The sequence below is a fragment of the Saccostrea cucullata genome, unplaced genomic scaffold (genome assembly GCF_032062105.1).
Source record: "Saccostrea cucullata isolate Sc308-1 unplaced genomic scaffold, CSIRO_AGI_Scuc_v1 ctg80, whole genome shotgun sequence".
Lineage (NCBI taxonomy): Eukaryota > Metazoa > Mollusca > Bivalvia > Ostreida > Ostreidae > Saccostrea > Saccostrea cuccullata.
In genome coordinates, this window is record NW_026933907.1 from 129779 (window position 1) to 148630 (window position 18852).

Genomic DNA, 18852 nt, shown 5'->3' on the forward strand with positions numbered 1-18852 from the left:
TTTGAAACATTTCAATTTGTAGGTCTATATAATATGTATTGTACGTATGTTAAAATTGTTATTATATGATTGGCTCTGTTTACTTTCATTTATTAATTAAAATATTTTCCAGGATTCATAAATTTTCAATTTTAATGATGTAAATGTAAAAATACAGAATAAGATATAAATATATTTAAAACAATAGTTGTCTTTTACTATTTTTTTTTACATTTTGATATTAAGAATGAAGTCAAGAACAACTTAATATAAAGAAATGTTCACAACTTATGAAAAAAACTAGGATATCCATGTAAACATCCATGAGTTAAATGAATAGTGTTCAGAAAAAATATAATGCTGTAATTTTTTCAGATCAGTGAGCTACAGATCTGCAACTATAATTTATTACACTAGCTAGAGCTATGCACTAGAATAATTTAGCAACGGAGACTGCTAAACGTACATCATGAATTAACAGAAAATTTATGACCGGCTTATTTTCAAAACAGGCTTATTTTCGAGTAATTTTCAATGCAAGAAATAGGTGGCTTGTTTTTAAAACCGGCTTGTTATCAAACCCGTCTTATTTTCAAGGTTTTAGGTAACGATGAAAAAGATGTATTTGTGAAACATGTACGTACGATGCGGCAACAAAATCTGAAAAAAACATTTTTTAGCGTATAGGTTACAGTCAAGGTCACTGACCTTGGCATCATTGGAAAGAACTTAATTAGTGGAGTAGGCATACCAAATATGAAGTCTCTATCTCATATGGTATAAATTTAGTTATGGTGAAGGTTCAAATAAAGCTTTATTTAGCATATATGTCACAGTCAAGGTCACAAGGCCATTTACCTTTGTGTCATTTGGAAGAGTTTTATTAGAGGAGTATGCATACTAATTATAAAGTCTATCCTTCATGGTTCAAAAGCTATGGCGAAGGTTAAAGTTTGCAGACAAAAAGCTATTTTTAGCATATATGTCAAGGTCATAAGGTCATTGACTTTGTGTCATTGAATGCAGGCTACACAAATTATGCATAGCAAATAAAATTTTCGCCACTTATGTTTCATGGTTCATGAAAAAAATTATGGCGAAGGTTTTAAAGTTTGCAGACAAACAAACTAACAAAAAATGTTATCTTTCAGGAACACAAATATATATAAACTTAATTCAAATTAATTAGTATGTGATGAAAAATTTCATTATTTGTGTCAGAGTGTACACGAATTGTAGGCCCTACTGTATTCTACATCTCTATACACGTGTACATATTTTCTAGAAGAATCTTTTTCAGCGAAATATTTGAAGTATGACTTACTTAATTTACTTTCGGTTTCACTTTGACGAATTTCATAAGTTTTAAGCTCTGACCGAACAAACGTCCTACTGGCGTACTGCAATACTGTAATTGCAGAATAATGTCTTCAGTGACCAGAATTGTATCTAAACGCATCTATGGTGAGTTTTTTTCTTGCGTAACCAGAAGAATAGTTCGTGTTTTTTTAAGTTTAGGGTACCGGGTAGTTCACAGATGTGAATTGATTTTCATGTGTTTGATACTTTTTGGTATTAATTTGTAGTTCACAGAAAATTGATTTTCATGTAATCTTGATATTTTTGTAGTTTTTTTCCGAAATGCAATTTTTATGCATACATATTCATTTTACCATAGTAGCACGTATAAGTTTCTATCGCGATTTTATAAAATACATTTTGAATACGTGTAATATATAATCAAACATTTTGATTTATATCTAGGCATTTTGAATTCAGGAAGATCAGCATACACGTCAGTGATGACAGGTTTTCGTAACCATTCGGAGGATGGAAAAGGTCATCGCAAAAAGGGAAAAACCCCAGCTGGAAAATTTGATGATCCTCGACAAGAATTAGAAACAGAGGAAGTGGTGAATATGACTGTTGAACAGGAACCTTTGGAGAGGTTTCCTAACGACAAGAACCCGGTCACGGGGGAGATAGGAGGCCCTAGAGGACCAGAGCCCACGCGGTACGGTGACTGGGAGAGGAAGGGGCGTGTAACCGACTTCTGACAGGATATTTCAAAATCTGATTTTGTTTACATGCATGTCTTTCATTTGTGGCCATGATTTGAATCTCAGGTTATTTTCAAATGGATTACCTGAATCTTCTGAAGAACAGGTTCCTTGACACTTGTACTGTGTCTGCTTGACTTTGAGTTGTGTAGTATTTAACACAGTCTGCAATATTTCAACAGGAAATGAATTATTTAATAGGATGTACATGTACAATACATGTACGTTTGGAGTAAAAAAAAAAAGTAGATGTACAAATTATTTTTTCAGTATGTATTTTTTTGTGTATTTTTCTATCACAGAAAAAAAACTTTTGTCCAAGGCTTTTTCGATCATATATATGTAAATAATTTTTGCTCTTTGTAATAATCCTTGTTCCAACAACTTGATCAAGCTTTAAGAGAAATTTCTATATTAAAGATAATTTAAAACACAAAACTTCCATGTTTAAAAATATTTTTTATTTATGAGTACTTCACAGTGGCACAGAATTCAATTTAAATTCATAATTGTTACATAAATGTATTTCATTGTGCAAAGTTGAGATTGTGTAAAAAATAAACAATGGACATTTCATTTTTGTTTTTATCATCAAACAACTGAAAAATAAATACAGTCATTCTTCATTATATATTTGTGTGTGTGTGGGGGGGGGGGGGGTATTAGGTCAGTAATATCACCTGCAAACTGTTTCATATAAAGTAATATAGTCCATACTAGTAAACAAGGAACCAAAAAATTTACAATTCTTTAATATCCTTAAAAAATAACCCCCACACTAATGCTTTTTTCTACGGCAATTACAAAATTTTATCCCATAAAAATATCCACATTTACAGTATATTGGTTGTCCAAAGACACACAGAAAGATCATTTTTACATTTATAAATTTCAACTTTAAAATGAATATTTTTCACTTTTAATAAACATATTAAATTGTCCAGAGAGGTGTTAAAGTTCAAGACATTAAATGAAATCTCTGCACTTATTTGAGGATGATTCAATTCTTGAAGATTTTAATTCCAATGATGAATGAAGCCAAAAAGCGTTTTATGAAATGGATAATGACTGAACTATGAACGAAGAGCGCAAAACTGTTGGAATACTTCCAGGATGTGAAAGTCAATGTCACTTGTGAAAAGTAGAGACTCCAGTGTACTGATGTACCTGAAAACCAGTTCATGGTGCTGAAAAAAAGGTAAAAAATAACTTAAAACCCAATGTATAAAAGATAAGAACACCTGATTAAACATTATTCACATTATAAATGGTATAACCAGTTCACTTTTTTTATACATATATAAATGTATTGTGAACATGATATACACTGGGAAATTGTTATAAATAATACATGTACATGCATAGTTAATTGCAGTGACTGTCTCATTCTTGAAGGGATTATTTGAAAATGAATAATTATTATATCATGCATTTAATATATCATGCATGCACTTAACTATGGTATATGTAATGTTAAGATTAAATTAAACCACTTTTTGGACTTCATGAAAATTTTAAAATTTGATATATTTAATGCAAACATGTACATTTAAATAAAAGTGAAAATACATGCACATCATCAATTTTCAGCTGAAGCCACTTTTTAAAAATATTATTCCAAAAGTAACATGTGAGAGAATGGAATAAATTAAAATGGTAAAGAATTTCATTAAAAACAATGTAAACGTACAGAAAACATACCAGCAAAAATATTTGTTGTAATCTTTCAATAACCCACTTGTACCATGGAGTATTGTAATCAATGCCATTTCCTTCACACTTTGCCAAATGGTCAGTCAGGATCATAATAAATCGCTATGGAATACAGAACAGTTACATTATTACACTTTAGTATATAGAGAGACTAGGAAAGGATATTCTGCTATTAAATTAAATTACCCAAATCATTTTACCAAAGCACAGAAAATCAATTCTTCATCTAGTGAACCTTCAACATGTATTTTCCTTGAATTTCACAGTCATTTCACATTCAAATACACTAATAAATATTAATCTACAGGATGGGTTATTTTTCTTATAAAGGGGCAACAGTACATAGAAGATGATCAGAAAGAGTCGTTTGAAGGGGCAATACAGTGTATAATACATGGAAGATGGACAGAAAGAGTCGTTTTGAAGGGGCAATATATGGAAGATGGTCAGAAAGAGTCGTTTTGAAGGAGCAATATAATACATGGAAGATGGTCAGAAAGAGTCGTTTTGAGGGTCCACTAATAGCTGGAAGATGATCAGAAAGAGTCGTTTTGAAAGGGCAATAATACATGGAAGATGATCCGCTTGAAGGGCCACTAAACCTGGAAGAGAGAAAAATTTTAATATTCTCTCATGATTTCATCTGTAGGTACCGGCTTGCTCCATTATCCGCTTGCTGAAACAGAGAGAGAGAGAGAGAGAGAGAGAGAGATAGCTGTAGGCAGTGATAAATGAACACTCTTTAAAATCAATTCCATTGTAATTAAAAACACCACATGCTCTTTACCTTTCTCTTTGCTGCATCCAGTTTGTCCTTGGAGTCCTCAACATCTTGCTGTAGTTTGTCGACTTGTTTACTCATCTTTTTAATTGTCGCATGCATTATTTCCCAAACATAAAATCTGTTCACAAACAAAGAGGATAATAATTAAATTTATCTGCAATGCAGAAACAAAGATAACTGTTTCCTTTTTTTATGATGCACAATTCATCTGATGAAATTTTTGAATATACACTGAATCTTTCTTTTTGTCACATGCATTTTTTAATGTAACAAAACATAAAATCTATTCAAAAAGAAAAGTTAATTCTTGGTATAAACAAACACTTGTAATGGAGTGATGACATCAGATTCCTTATGTTATTTTATTTGAGAAAAGATGAAATAAATCTTTAAGTTGTTAATTGTACTGACTTGGTAAACTCTGGCTGCATTTCACTGGAGAACAACCAGTTAGCCACAGCTGAGGGCTCCACAATCTGAGTCTTCAGTAACTTGTCCACAAGAACAACCATCATCTGTAACCAAAGCATCCCAAATACAATGTATGTAATTATACTAACAGAAAGTTCTGTAATCACATCATTTCACATATGTATCAATTTTATTAGAAAATTCTGTATCTAAATCATTTTACATATGTAATATTACAAATACTGTAACATCATCATTTTACACAAGAAATTAAAAAAAAAAAACTAATAAAATACATGTATCCCCTACAAGAAACTACCTGCATTTTATCATCTAATATTGACCTGTAATCTACTTACCTGCTGATGTGAGCTCCAGATTTCAAACATTGTACGGAGTAACCAAATCTGTCCCTCTTCTGTGTCAGCTAGAAGCTTTAAAATATGATGAAATCTGCAAAACAAATGACAGATACGTTTAAACAATGTGACGGAAGACATTTGCTTACCTGATTCTAATGTATATGCTATATTCCAGTGTACCATGTTCTGGGGGTGAATTCCAGTACATTTAGTTATGAATGACAGTCTGTTTCTACTTACTTAGCTATAGCAGCAAAGGAATGACTGAATGACTTGCTGCCAAGGTAGAGTAAAACCGAGACAAAGACGTCTATTCGGAGAGGGTGATACGTCGGGTCACCTGCAATAAACAAAATAAATCATATCTTACAGGTACATTATCAATACAATAGACTGCATGTAATACTGCACGTAATGTTTTTTGCAAATGAATAAATTTTCAACTGGTCGCAATAATAGAAGAAGTTGAAATAATGTCATAAAAAAAAATTATGCTATTATTTTTTCAGACTTTTTAACAATTTTTTGGATGAAATTTCAGCATCTTGGTTTTAAACGGAAAAAAACATGCAATGTATACATTTATTGTTTCATTGAGGTATTAAATATATATGCATACATACACATGTATGTTGTTTTACTGAGGCAAAGATATTTATAAATGGATCTCTTTTTGATTTAATACTTTTTCTTTACATGCTACAGTTTTCTTCACGCTTGATTTGGACTAGCTAATCATTTAATAATACATTGAATAACTCACTCTCCTCCTCACTGAGTGGGTTGGGCAGATCTTTCAGCAATACCATGGCCTCCTCCGGGGTACACTTGGACTTGATTGCAGCCATCAGTTGGTGGGCCACCATAGTACCAGGCATTGAGCCTGCTCCCTCCTTCTCATATTTGAATTGAGGGTGAGGTTTCTCAGGGATCAGAGCTTCAAAGCTTTCAGGGACATTTTCTGCTATTCGTTGGTGGTAGGATAATCTGTGAAGCAAAGAAACAGAAAAAAGACAAAATTATATGTGATTGTTTTCCCGTTAATATTCCATAACAAGAGGCCCATGGGCAACATCCCTCACCTGAGCATTGTGACTAGGAGAAAAACAAAAATCAATCCAGTTTTGAAAAGCTTAAATGCATGTGGTCCCAACCTACCCCTAAAAGACAGAAGGGAGATGATTTGAATTAATATGAATCTACAAAGGATGCTTACATATTTCTTTGACTTAATTTGGCTTTTTTCCATAAAAGTTTGAACTTTCATTTTTGCACCACCCAACCCCCCGGGGTCATGATTTGAACAAACCTGAATCTACACTACTTTAGGATGCTTCCATATAAATATGACCAATCATGGCTTCGTTGTTCTTGAGAAGACGATTTTTAAAGATTTTTCCTATATATTCCTATGTTAAGTTTTGATCGTCCATTGTGGTCCTACCCAACCCCCCAGGGTCATGATTTGAACAAATTTGCATCTACACTACTTGAGGATGCTTCCACATTAGTTTCATCTTTCCTGACCAAGTGGTTCTTGAGAAGAAAATTTTTAAAACATGCCACCAAATTTTCACTATTTCTTAATTATCTCCCCTTTATGAGGGTGTGATCCTTCATTTGAACAAATTTGAATCTCCTTCACCCAAGGATACTTTGTGGCCCAGTGGTTCTGGAGAAGGTCAAAAATGTAAAAAGTACAGCTAGACGGACAGATAGACAGACTACAGACAAATTGTGATCAGAATAGCTCACTTGAGCTTACAGGTCAGGTGAGCTAAAAATGTCAGACACAATACCTTAAACACTTGAGAAGCACCTCCTTGACAAATTTGGGTTTGGGTAATTCTGGGTCCATTTGACAACAGGTAGACCAATCATCCCAGCTCCAGCGGAACTGGAAGTTGCTCAAATGGTATGCAAACCAGTTAGCAAATCTGAAAAATATTACTTACTTTTACATGTACGTAATACTTAAGAATGAGTGAAATAACATTGCTTTGTCAGCTAAGTACATTTTTAATTTACAAAACACAGTAAATACATTCTAATGCAATTTTGATAATAAATTCTACAATAAAATCACCGCTTCAATTGACAAACCTTTCAATACAGGTAACATTCATAGTGTCAATTCTCTCATACAGCATTTCAGTGGCTTGTGCTAACTACAAAGTTAAGCAAAATGACAGCATTCTCTCAGAATTCTTAAAACAACTTCTTTTGCACATCTTGATACATGTACATACAAACCTGAAAATATCCTTCAAGGGTAGAGTATACCACAATATATTGAAATTCAGAAAATACATTTTTGTCAAGAAAGGATACAACTTGTGGCATGGAGCCTGGTTGTAGCTTACAAAGCTCTATCAGTAGAGAACCATAGAAAATTTCCAGGGAAGGGGGTACTGGGAGTCGAAACAGCTGAGAAAACATCACCTGAAATACAACAACAAACATACAGTAAAATATAACAATAATTCAATATAGCAAAAAATTGACTGTGATATGTAACCTTATGAGTTCATTATATAATTTAAAACTGAAGGAAATGACAAGCATTTAAGGGGGCTGACTATATTTTATTGTGTGAAAACTACAATAGCGAAACTCTTCGTTTTTATACCATATATAACTTACATTAACTTCAGTGTACATGCAAAGTTTGGGGGAAATCTACCATCAAGGTTTTACTACTGTAGATCACTTAATTTTCGCGACACCTTATTTTCGCAAGATAGTCATTGACATTTTATAAGCGAGACAAAATTTTCACAAATTGTGGTCAGTACCTTATATAATCTTAAGGAAGTCTATTATACGCGAGAATGAAATTTTCGTGAGCATACCGTCTCGCGTATTTACGCGAAAATAAAGTTCTCGCGAATAAAAAGTGATTTACAGTATAGGATTATATAGGAAAATGCCAATTTTTAGCACTTTAAAGCAAATTATACAAATACTACAATAGACATTTTGTTCAAACTATAATATTTGATGAGTAATACTATATTATACAATATATGTAAGAAACACAAAATTCTACCATCTTGTTACCAGAGGGGGCATCTCAAAATGCAAAAAATTAGCAAATATTACTATTTTTACTAGAGTATTACAAAATTTGACGTACACAATGGATTCACTTGAAAACATAATAAAATAATTGGAGATATTCTCAAATTTCTATGTTTTAAATTTCAAGAGCGTATGTTTATTACTTTTTATTTAATAATATTTTTATTACCCCTTTCTTTAAGAGCTACAGATATCATAACGTCAAAAACACACTGCAACGTCAACCTACCTATCAATTGCAAAATCGCTATAAAAATTAATTTTATCAAATTGTAATTACATTTTTATGCCTATAATTTCTTAATTTTGTTTAATTTTAATAATTAAGCGAAAAAAGTTGCATTAAAACAGTAAATACGGTTTATTTTACTATGATGCGCGAAATATTGCGCAATGGAAACTATAGTCGGCCCCCTTAAGCATGAATTCACCATAAATACAGTATGTTTAATGTAACAATGTTTTACAAAAATTGATACAAAGATTACGAAAAAAAAAATTGATACTGTCATAGCATTCATGAAAAAACTGTATATTTAACAAATCACTTCTGATTTATTTCTCATGTTTTTAAAAACAAAATATTACCAACCGTGTGTTCCTAACATATTGTTTGACCTTTCCACAACAAAACATTCCTCATAATTGTTGTTTACCTCCACTATCGGACATGTAGCCATTTTGGTTTCAAAGCGGGTATCTCAGATGTTTTTGGAGAGAGTAATTTTTTAAAATCTTCCATTTTTTGCAATTGAGGTAAGAATTTGGAAAAAATGCTGCAGCACTGGAAGAAGAACTAATGCTCTCCGGTCTATCAATATAGCTCAGGGTACATAATAACAGATCTGTACTAACATACTGTCATAGCATTCATGAGAAACAAATCACTTCTGCTTTCATGAAAAACGAATAGAATGAGCCTGAAAATAAACACGAGTCTTACCTCCACTATCATGTAATTGAGCGGGATCTTGTTTTTGGAGGGAAAGCTTAGTAATGCTGCAGCACTGGAAGAAGAAACAATGGTACTAGAATGGAATATAAATAGAGACTTGTAGAAGAAGAAGAAGAAGAGAACTTATAGAATAGATCTAATACATGTATAAACAGATTAGTTTTTCATCTGTGGAGAATTACATCTTTTAAACCACCAAATTGATAACATTTATTATGATTTATATACATGTATATATACAGTAATTAACATTGAGATAACTTTTACCAGTCTTTGCGCTCTGCGTAATATGTGCTGATTATTCTGTCAATCTGTTCTTCTATCAGGTACCTCTCAATGGAGTGACTACCAGGTAATACAGGGCCCTGTATAGACAACATTCTACTCTTAACAAACCGGATCTGTTATCCATTTAAGAAGAAAGAACTTGCCAATTATTCATCAAATGTACAACATATAAAGAAAGAATCACTGGATTTTACTTTAATTCATTTTCAATATATCAGAAATTCTATTAATATTCCAAGTGTAAAGATAAGTGTTGTCAACAAGTATCCGGAAACTGATTAACTGTCAAGAATCGGCTAGTAAAACTGCTATTCGGTTCCTAAGATAAAAATACATCTTGTATAGCTCATTTAAATGACTAAAAAAAATAAATGTTATATTATTTATAAGGTATGCATACACATTTTCCTAATTTTCTTTACCGTTAGACCAGTGTTTGAAGTAACAGCGCACCAGACTGCCCGAGACACACGCCATTTTTTGTCACAGGCAAACAGTTTTGCACGTATTGACGCGTGTAAAATTTTTCCAATATTAAAATTCTGACATTTTGATATAACTCTCTAAAATCAACTAATATTATTGGTTGCAGTGTAACAAGCAAACGGGTAGAATTCATCAGCCTAGAGGCCGGGATCAAATATATGGTGAGCTGAACCCATTCATATTATTGCTAAAACAAACTTATAAAAGATAATTATTTTTTCCGGGCTAGTACATTTTTGGCAGAGCTGACAACTTTCACTAGCAGTCAGCCCTGCATGTCTACCTAATTTTTCAGTGAGTTTCAAACACTGTGTTAGACTTGATCTAGTGGTCACAAATAGGATCGATTTGTTTTTATTAGTTTTCACTGTTAATTGATAGCTTTGATTGCCAAGGGGGTATACAAGTTTTGAAGACCAGAGTTATAATTGCATCATTTAGTAATTAATAATAATAAACTGCCAAATTATTATTTACCTTTACATTACCGACAGCAGGAAATTAACTCGCAGAGTTAATATTTGCTTTATTCGTGGGAAAAGAAATTCCTAGCAGTTAACCTTTTGACTATGGTGCAGACAAATTTTTCTGATTTGGACTCAGAAATTGCTTAATATTATTTTGACTTCAAATCGGGATCAATCTGGTGTTTTGTTATTATTTAAATGAACCCAAAGTCAAAACAATGAATGCTTGAAGCAATGATAAAAATATAAATATATATTATTTTTCCTTTTCGCGAATTCAAACAACCGCAATTTGCTGAAAATTGAAGAAATTGCGATCTTTTCTGACCATGATTTTAACCTTTTAACTTTGTAGTGCGTGCATGCGTGGGTGTCTATGAATAAAGTTCATATACATTATTTTTGTACTTTACTACTTCCAATGAGTAAAGGATAAATTATAGTTATGGAAACTATAACAATAAATCATCCAAGTAACCGGGTACGCGATCGGAAGATTAAGCAAGTAACCAGTTACTAAAAATCGTTCGATTTGACAACACTAGTAGAGATGATGGTTCTATCTGTAGCTCTTCATGACTATTTACCTCAGGTACATCTGTGTAGTCAAACATCCTGAAGATGACCTTGGGGAGGGGATATGTGCTCTCCTCATTGTGTGAGGGAGGGATGATCTGGGGTAGGGTGTGTTGTAGAGCCTCACAGAGCACTCCATCAAAGGCCAAATAAGGCCTCATGATCTGCTTCTCCGACCACTTGTTGGACTTCATATTCTTAATCTGGGCCCAGAGGCAGTCTAGGTACTTTATGAAAAATACCCATAAAAGTTTATTTTATACATTATTCATTATGAATACATAGAACATAATAAAAAAAATTCTTTTAAGTCATATAATTTTCGATTGAAATGTAATATAGCTTCCATAAACAAGTACTGTAAACCAACTTTTATTCACCTGTGAGAATTTTTCGCGAACCATTCCTTAAAGTCCCTGATGTGTGTCTATTTATAACAACAGATCCAAAAAGCCTTGATCGCGAAATTAATCATCCCGAAATACACTGTACTGTAGTTTACCCCCCAGTAAATCATGAAATGAAGTTGTCTGGAATAAAAGTTTATTTACAGTTTCTATCAAGGATCAGACACTTTATTTTACCTCTTCTTGAGGATGGGGAAAATCAGACACCCACACTCTCAAGGCTGGGACATGGATTTTCTGTCTCTTGCTAAAATAAAAAAAAAATCATAAACATTCAAACAAACATTTATAACCTAAGAGAGACAATGAAAGGACTTAAACCAAAATTTTTTTGAAACTTATTTTCATTATAAGCTTTTCATTATACATGTATTTAACACCTGATATTAGTTTTTTGTTGTTTTTTTTAAACAGTAAAATTGATTGTCAAAATAAGTCTTCTTAAAATTTCAGATTCTTTTCTTGTCACTGTAATATTACTTATAAAATAAATCCATCTCTAGCATTCCCCCCCCCCAATTTTCCAGTTTTTCTCTTTTACAGAATGCAAAAAAAGTTTTAATACACTCATTTAAACATACAACAAGCTTCTTGTTTGTTCATCATTTAAAAGGAAATGATATGTATTGACATGTAAAGAAAACATTTACAGTGTATTGAAATTATAGATTGGAGCTACTAACCTAATATAATTGTCAATAGTTGATAAAAGTTTGTTAAATTCTGTCTCCTTCTTTTCATGTAATTCTCTCGCAACCTGCAATAAGAAAATGAGCATTGAAAAGTGATCTTTTTGAAACTTTTTGATACTGTAAACATATTTTATTTGGCTGTGTATTCCTTTTAACACCATTTGTGATATGAAACTTCCGTTAATTCAGAACAATGCTAAATGTCTTGCACATACATGTACAGTATATTCATAACTAAAAACATTAAGAAATGTGCTAATTAAATCAAATCTATGCTAACTTGCTCAAAAGTCAATTTCTGCCAAATGTCATACACACTAAATATAATAAATTTACAGTATTTATTTTGTTTTAAGCCTAAGACAGCTGTGTATGTCCTTAGAGAATCAGTGAATAACAATTTTATTTGATGAATAAAATGATAAAATTCACATACTATATTTCTGAAAAATGTAATCATTAAATATATCATTTCTATTTTTTGATAATTTTATCAAAATATTATTTTAATTTTATGAGTCATGAAATCAATCAAATAATATAATAATTAAAAACAATCTAATGTAGGTATAATTTTACTTACCCATGGGAGAGCAGACAGCACTACATAAACATACCAGTCGGAGCGCACCTAAACATAGTATAAGAAAACCTTTATTTTTCTATGTAATCTAAATAATTTACTCATTTGCAGTCTCCATTACCAGTACAGCTGTATATGTATTTCAAAACTATTTTTAAACTGAATTTTTCTAATTTCATGTTTGAAATTCATTCCAGTACATGTATAATAAAGATTTTGTTCTAGTACAACAAATGTTTCTCTTTTAATTATGTGCCTAGGTCAAGGTAATAAAGTGATGGTGCATAAAACATCTTGATATGGTTCCACATGGAGGGGTCAACAAATTAACCATCATATATTATTCAATTTTTTAAAATATATCTTTAACTATCAACCGTCACTTGGCAAGGAAAAATTCCATAAATTTTAGTTTTAAAATTTCATCCCTTTTGTACATCTTTATATGGAGCTCTTTTTCTAAAGGAAATCAATAATTTTATAATCTTTAAATGGCCACAACCACCCAGCCCTCCTAAACCCAAAACCAAGGTCATTGCACATCACTGTTATCAGAAATTTTGCTGCCAGCATGACTTTCCATGTTTTTTTTGTACAAGAGACCTTGATCTCATAAAAAAATCTGTAAGTCTAGGTCAAATCATACTCTTCAAACCATAAGCAATATTGCCTCATGAACGATTGTCAAATTTTTCTTTGTTACATGCATAAAGTAAGGGTCCAGACCAGTGACCTTGAACTTTCACAAATACCACTTGATTACAATTGAGATGTAGCCCACATGATCATACAAACTCTGAGTCTGGTATGAATTAAGAACCTGTACCTCCATAAAAGTATAGCTTAAGTAAGGACAGAGAGATGCATACAATGTATTCCTTTCAGGAAATAAAAATCAAGAAAGTGAATGATGGAAATTTAATCTCTGAGAGAACACTACTTTTTACCTGTGGAATGTTGTCCTCAAGCGTCACTTCAATAAAATTGTCAAATAAAGCTAACAGTGAACCAGCCACGATCACATGACAATTGACACAGTCGGCAAGGAAACGAACCTGGAAGTGAAGGAGAGTACACTGATCAACTACATAAGTTAAATCCTCAGTGGGACTGACAGGGGTATTATATATACCACAAATATGGTGCATTCCTTATATGTGTAATGATATTTAAAAGTCATATATTTGTGTCACAGGTGGTGAAAAATCAAGTCTCAAAGGGACTCAAACCCAGGTCCTCTGGCGTACCCAGCCATCACTCTAACCATTGAACTATTGAGACCCGATATATTGACTGACTCTCACGCACCTGTGAACCTGGTGACATATTCCCTTCTTCATAGAAATTCATCCTTAAATTCTATGATTTGAGGAAATGCCTGAAGCATGTTCCAAGGGAACAGTGGGTTATGTATGTATTATAAATGTCACAAGTGGCGAAAAATCAAGAATTAAATGGGACTCGAACCCGGGGCCTCTGGCATATGTGCCAACGCTCTAACTGAGCTATTGAGACCTGATATATTGACTTTCACACACCTCTGTACCCGGTGACATTTACTTACTTGTAACTTGGCATTCTCATACTCCCCAGTCTTCAGGGCTTCCTTTAGATTTCTAACGAGCATTTCAACAAACTGAAGAAAAAATAAAGATACATGTATACATTTGAATTTGACAATTAAAGAGGGAATGAAACATTTATGAAAATATATTCTTTTGAAATTATTTACAAGAGGCATTGTTTCCATGAATGTGTTGATGTTAGAATGGCAACAAAAGGTCCTTTACATGTATGTATTTGTACTAAGGTGATCTAGAACAAGTAGTATACCCTACCTCTCCCCCACAGTTGTAGTTCTTAGCATTCAAGAGACCAATCAAGGTAGTGTACACAGCCATTTTCTCTGGGAGTTTAACAACACTAAAAATAAATTAGGAAAAAAGTTTGAGATTAACACAGTGTTTAACCTTAATGGAATGCTATATTGTATGTAAAAAAAAAATTACACATATACCTAAGCCCCCCTCCCCCTAACAATGGGGAGGGTTACAGTATTGATGCTGTACTCACCAGGAACACAGGATTCTCATTATTTTGGTTTTGTAATTCCCCAGATCTGCCTCCAGTACACTGGCAAGTCCTTCCAAGTTACTTTCCAAGGAGGATGTGCTCTTAACAAAAGTCACAAAACTTGTTATATTGATTTCCAAAATACTTCATATATCAATATGTGGGAGACAGTTTCAATTGTAATTGAATCATTAGGACTTTGATGATGTAGAAAACAACAGATTGTGTACAAGGTAAACATCTCCCCTGTACAGAACGAGAGGGTTGGCAGACATGAAATATTTTTTTGCTGTTGTACACATTATATAGATATTTACCTTTTCTCCAACTCTGGTAATGAGGGATTCCAGTCTTTCCTCAATGTCAATATTTTCCGAACCTCGTCTACGCTTTCTTGCAGAATGTCCAACTAATTAAAAGTAAATGTTATTTTTACTTATAGACTAACCTATACTGAAGACTTGATCAGTACAATATTAACTTTCGAGAAAATGATTTTCTTAGTGAATCAATGGTTTACCAATAAGGTTTTAAAATGGAAAGCAACTATTGACTGTCAGACACCATAAAGTGGACATGATTATTTATGTCTCTGTATGAGTGTCATTAAAAATACGTAGACAATGTTCCTCATCGTCATATTATTATTAAAAGATTACAGATCAACACATTTTCGTAAATAAAAACATTTATTTTGTCAAAGTGTGAAGTTTCATTCCATTTGATTAAATAGAACTCATGTTGGCCAATTTTTAAATCAACATCTTTTGTTACAATGGAGTGCGGTTAACTAACATTGTAACATCAAAAGCAACCTCAAGAAAGTTTCTCAAAATTACAGTTTTATTTACTCTGCTTTTTATTTTTTAATTTCATACACAGTTTTTAGCATCTTCTCCATTCATAAAAACATATCCATAACACTTAACACTCAAGTTTGCTCACAATTGTGCAAATAGCTTGAACTAGATTGTCAGTGTTTTCAAATTCTCTACTGCGTAACTCTATTAGTTCCAAAACTGTGAAGCGCACATCACATTTAATGACATTTTCACGTTCCTTACTCTTTCGACAAGATATTGTACTATATTCTGTTTCTTTGCAGACCATCTATTGTCTGATTCAAACTCGCTACCACTCAAAAATTTTATTTTCCATTTTGTACAAAAACATGGCTCATTTTTCACACACTTCCTGGTTTTTAGAGAATTTTAATAGTTTGTTAAAGTTTTCCGAATGCAAAGCGAAATTTTATTGCTACTCGCTGCTCCGTAACGTCCTCCAACTTCATGGTTTTAGCATTTTTAATCAAGTTCATATGTATTTAGAAACATATCTTTTTACCGTATAAGATATACTGTATAAGCAGAATATTTAGCGAGGTTTTAATTTTGGCATTATTAGCAAGAGTTCTGAGATCGCTAAAATTATATATTGCTAAAAATAACCTATGTTTAATTTGTATTAGCTTCATTAGTGAGCATTTTAAAATCGCTTAAATTACTCATCGCTAAAAATAAAATATCATGTTTTAAGGACAAATCGCTAAATCTGCTTCTCGCTAAAATTTCTACTTATACGGTATTACATTACCTGATAGCATCTTAAGTAATACATTGTACTGCAAGACTTAATTTAAACAAGTAAATTTTATTTTGTTTCAGCTCCATTTATTAGAGGTATGGCAGCATTGGCTATAGATATTATAAAGTGAAAATTAGAAAATTACTCAATTTTGACGTTGCTCCTTTGAAAATTTCTATAAATATGAAGATATATTCCAATTTTTTTACTCAAATTATTCGAATTTGTTGTTAAAATATGTGTACCAAATTTGGAAATAATATGACGTCAAATAAACAAGTTAGACAACAAAAGTCTACGAATTTTTTGAATGACCCTTATTATACACACAAAAACAAAACTGTAATAATTTACAATTTACTTTGTTTCATAGTTCCTTCGTGAAAGAAACCATTTTAGAATTCATATTTTAAGAATATTCTAACTAGAATACAAGGTTTTCCCTGAGAATAAAAATAGATAAGACAATTAATAAGAAGAAAGCAGGTGATGACAAATCCCACTGCCCGATGATCGGGGCTAGTGAATTTTAGGGGTGGGCAAGTGAAATACTATCCAACTTGCTCGTGGGCAAGTGACTTATCAAAATTATTAAAATTTATTTGTAAACCACAGATTTAAAGATGGGCATAGGGGCTTGCATGATATACTCAGTATTTGTCTTCCTCTTTTTTTTGAAATATTTATAAAAACATTATTAGTTTATGGTGGGGCAAGCAAAAATTCAGATAGGACCATGTACTTGCCCTTGGACAAGTGCCTTAAAAATCTATTTGTCAGTCCCTAGAAAGGAATCTGGCATTCCTCCCCTAGTCATGCTAATGGGAAGTTTAAGAGGAATGCTGGTATTTTTTCATATAGACGGCTGGTATTTTTTCATATAGACAGGGGAACACCCTGGCCCCTGGGTATGAGGGACAACCCTGATAAATAAATCCTTTGCTTTAGATTGTGTTGAATTATTACCAATAAATCATCTTGCTGACCAGAATTGACCTCTTGTATAATTTAACCCAAGAAATGAATTGCTTTATTTAATTCCAAAAATTTCAATTTCATAGGTCGTTTTGGGGGATTTTGACTCTGATTACCGATATACATAAATATTTCAATTTCTATTTGTTTTCTCTTTGATAACTCTAATAGGTCAGGGGCTAAGGAGGCCTTATATGTATGTAAATTAAATCTCATGCCTGTTTGTCTTTGTGTCTGATGCTAAGGAGGCCAAATATGCATGTAAATCTTGTGTGGCTGTCTCTGTGTTTGACGTCAGTGGGTGAGAATTGTTGAAATTGACATGGGAGGCCTCGTGACATTTAAATCTATAAGGCTACATTTTAAAAATCTAAATCTACAATTTTATTTCACAATGAAATGGAAATATATTATAAGGAATCACTGTTTAGTTAGCCTAGTATGCCAGGGACATCGGTGAAAGTGGGAAATGTGGGGAATTTATGCATAACAGACAAAGTTGATGTGGGGATAAATTATCCAATGTTTCCCACCATCGTTGATGTCCTGGCATACTATACTAACAAGGCAGTGATTCCTTAAATTTTGAATACTATTTTGAATAGTATACGTATTATATATTATGCATTACAGATATTCAAGATTATTTCAAAATACAGTTTGCCAATACATATTAAAGAACCAACTATATAAAATATTTTTAATGTAAATTAATAAAAGTAAGTTTTACACGATTTTAAGAAATGAATATTTGTCAAAATAGTTTTTTTCCAGGTCAGAATTTCCTCGTTGAAATTTTTTAGTTTCGATTTTAATTTCCTCAAAGAATGCTAAAATTGCTTTTGAATTAACATATTATTAGACAATATAATGAAGACTTATTACCATCCTCTTCGTCACTTGAATCTCTTCGACGACGAGACATTTTCTAAAATAAATAATTGGTAAAGAATAATCCCCGGCAAGTCGAACAACGCTTTCACCAGTTTAGATGATTTGGTATTTTCGAGACGTCGAGCCCGATCAATAAAAAAAAACCGGTGCGTTTGAGTTTACTCTTGATAAAATTATCCTCTGTCATTTAAGAATTTCATTTAAACAAAACACTTGTTTTCAATAAATTTCCACTAATTTTAGGTGTTAGAAAGCCTTTTAGCTATTTAAATGGGACATTGACTTGTCAGTCCCATGACATCACACATGTATATATACAGCGTTCTTTTACCCACTCATGTAACTTATGATTGATTAAAACAATGTCACAAAAATACACAGGTTTTAAACCATTTAGCTTGATCATTGTACTCATACTGCTCTGAATATCTGCACAAAAGACTAAAAGATCAAATGTTTTGAAGGATTTCTTTAATTATAAA

The 18852-nt window shown here is 32.3% G+C and overlaps 2 protein-coding genes across 2 annotated transcripts; one reads left to right on the plus strand and one right to left on the minus strand.

Moving 5' to 3' along the window:
- The first annotated feature begins 1340 nt into the window (after nucleotides 1–1340).
- On the plus strand, nucleotides 1341–2300 carry LOC134239605 (succinate dehydrogenase assembly factor 4, mitochondrial-like). The gene is made up of 2 exons (XM_062721788.1): nucleotides 1341–1443; nucleotides 1744–2300. Exons 1-2 carry the CDS (start codon nucleotides 1404–1406, stop codon nucleotides 2034–2036), a joined length of 333 nt encoding a protein of 110 aa, XP_062577772.1. The 5' UTR covers nucleotides 1341–1403; the 3' UTR covers nucleotides 2037–2300.
- A 662-nt stretch (nucleotides 2301–2962) lies between these two features.
- LOC134239629 (nuclear cap-binding protein subunit 1-like) lies at nucleotides 2963–18463 on the minus strand. The gene is made up of 23 exons (XM_062721807.1): nucleotides 18362–18463; nucleotides 15235–15326; nucleotides 14918–15018; nucleotides 14683–14767; nucleotides 14409–14480; nucleotides 13792–13899; nucleotides 12845–12892; nucleotides 12253–12326; nucleotides 11747–11816; nucleotides 11174–11389; nucleotides 9613–9710; nucleotides 9334–9397; nucleotides 7641–7751; nucleotides 7413–7477; nucleotides 7109–7246; nucleotides 6073–6296; nucleotides 5550–5649; nucleotides 5307–5400; nucleotides 4948–5051; nucleotides 4540–4654; nucleotides 4095–4121; nucleotides 3741–3854; nucleotides 2963–3226 (listed from the first exon to the last, which is right to left on the minus strand). Exons 1-23 carry the CDS (start codon nucleotides 18399–18401, stop codon nucleotides 3113–3115), a joined length of 2274 nt encoding a protein of 757 aa, XP_062577791.1. The 5' UTR covers nucleotides 18402–18463; the 3' UTR covers nucleotides 2963–3112.
- Nucleotides 18464–18852: the final 389 nt, after the last annotated feature.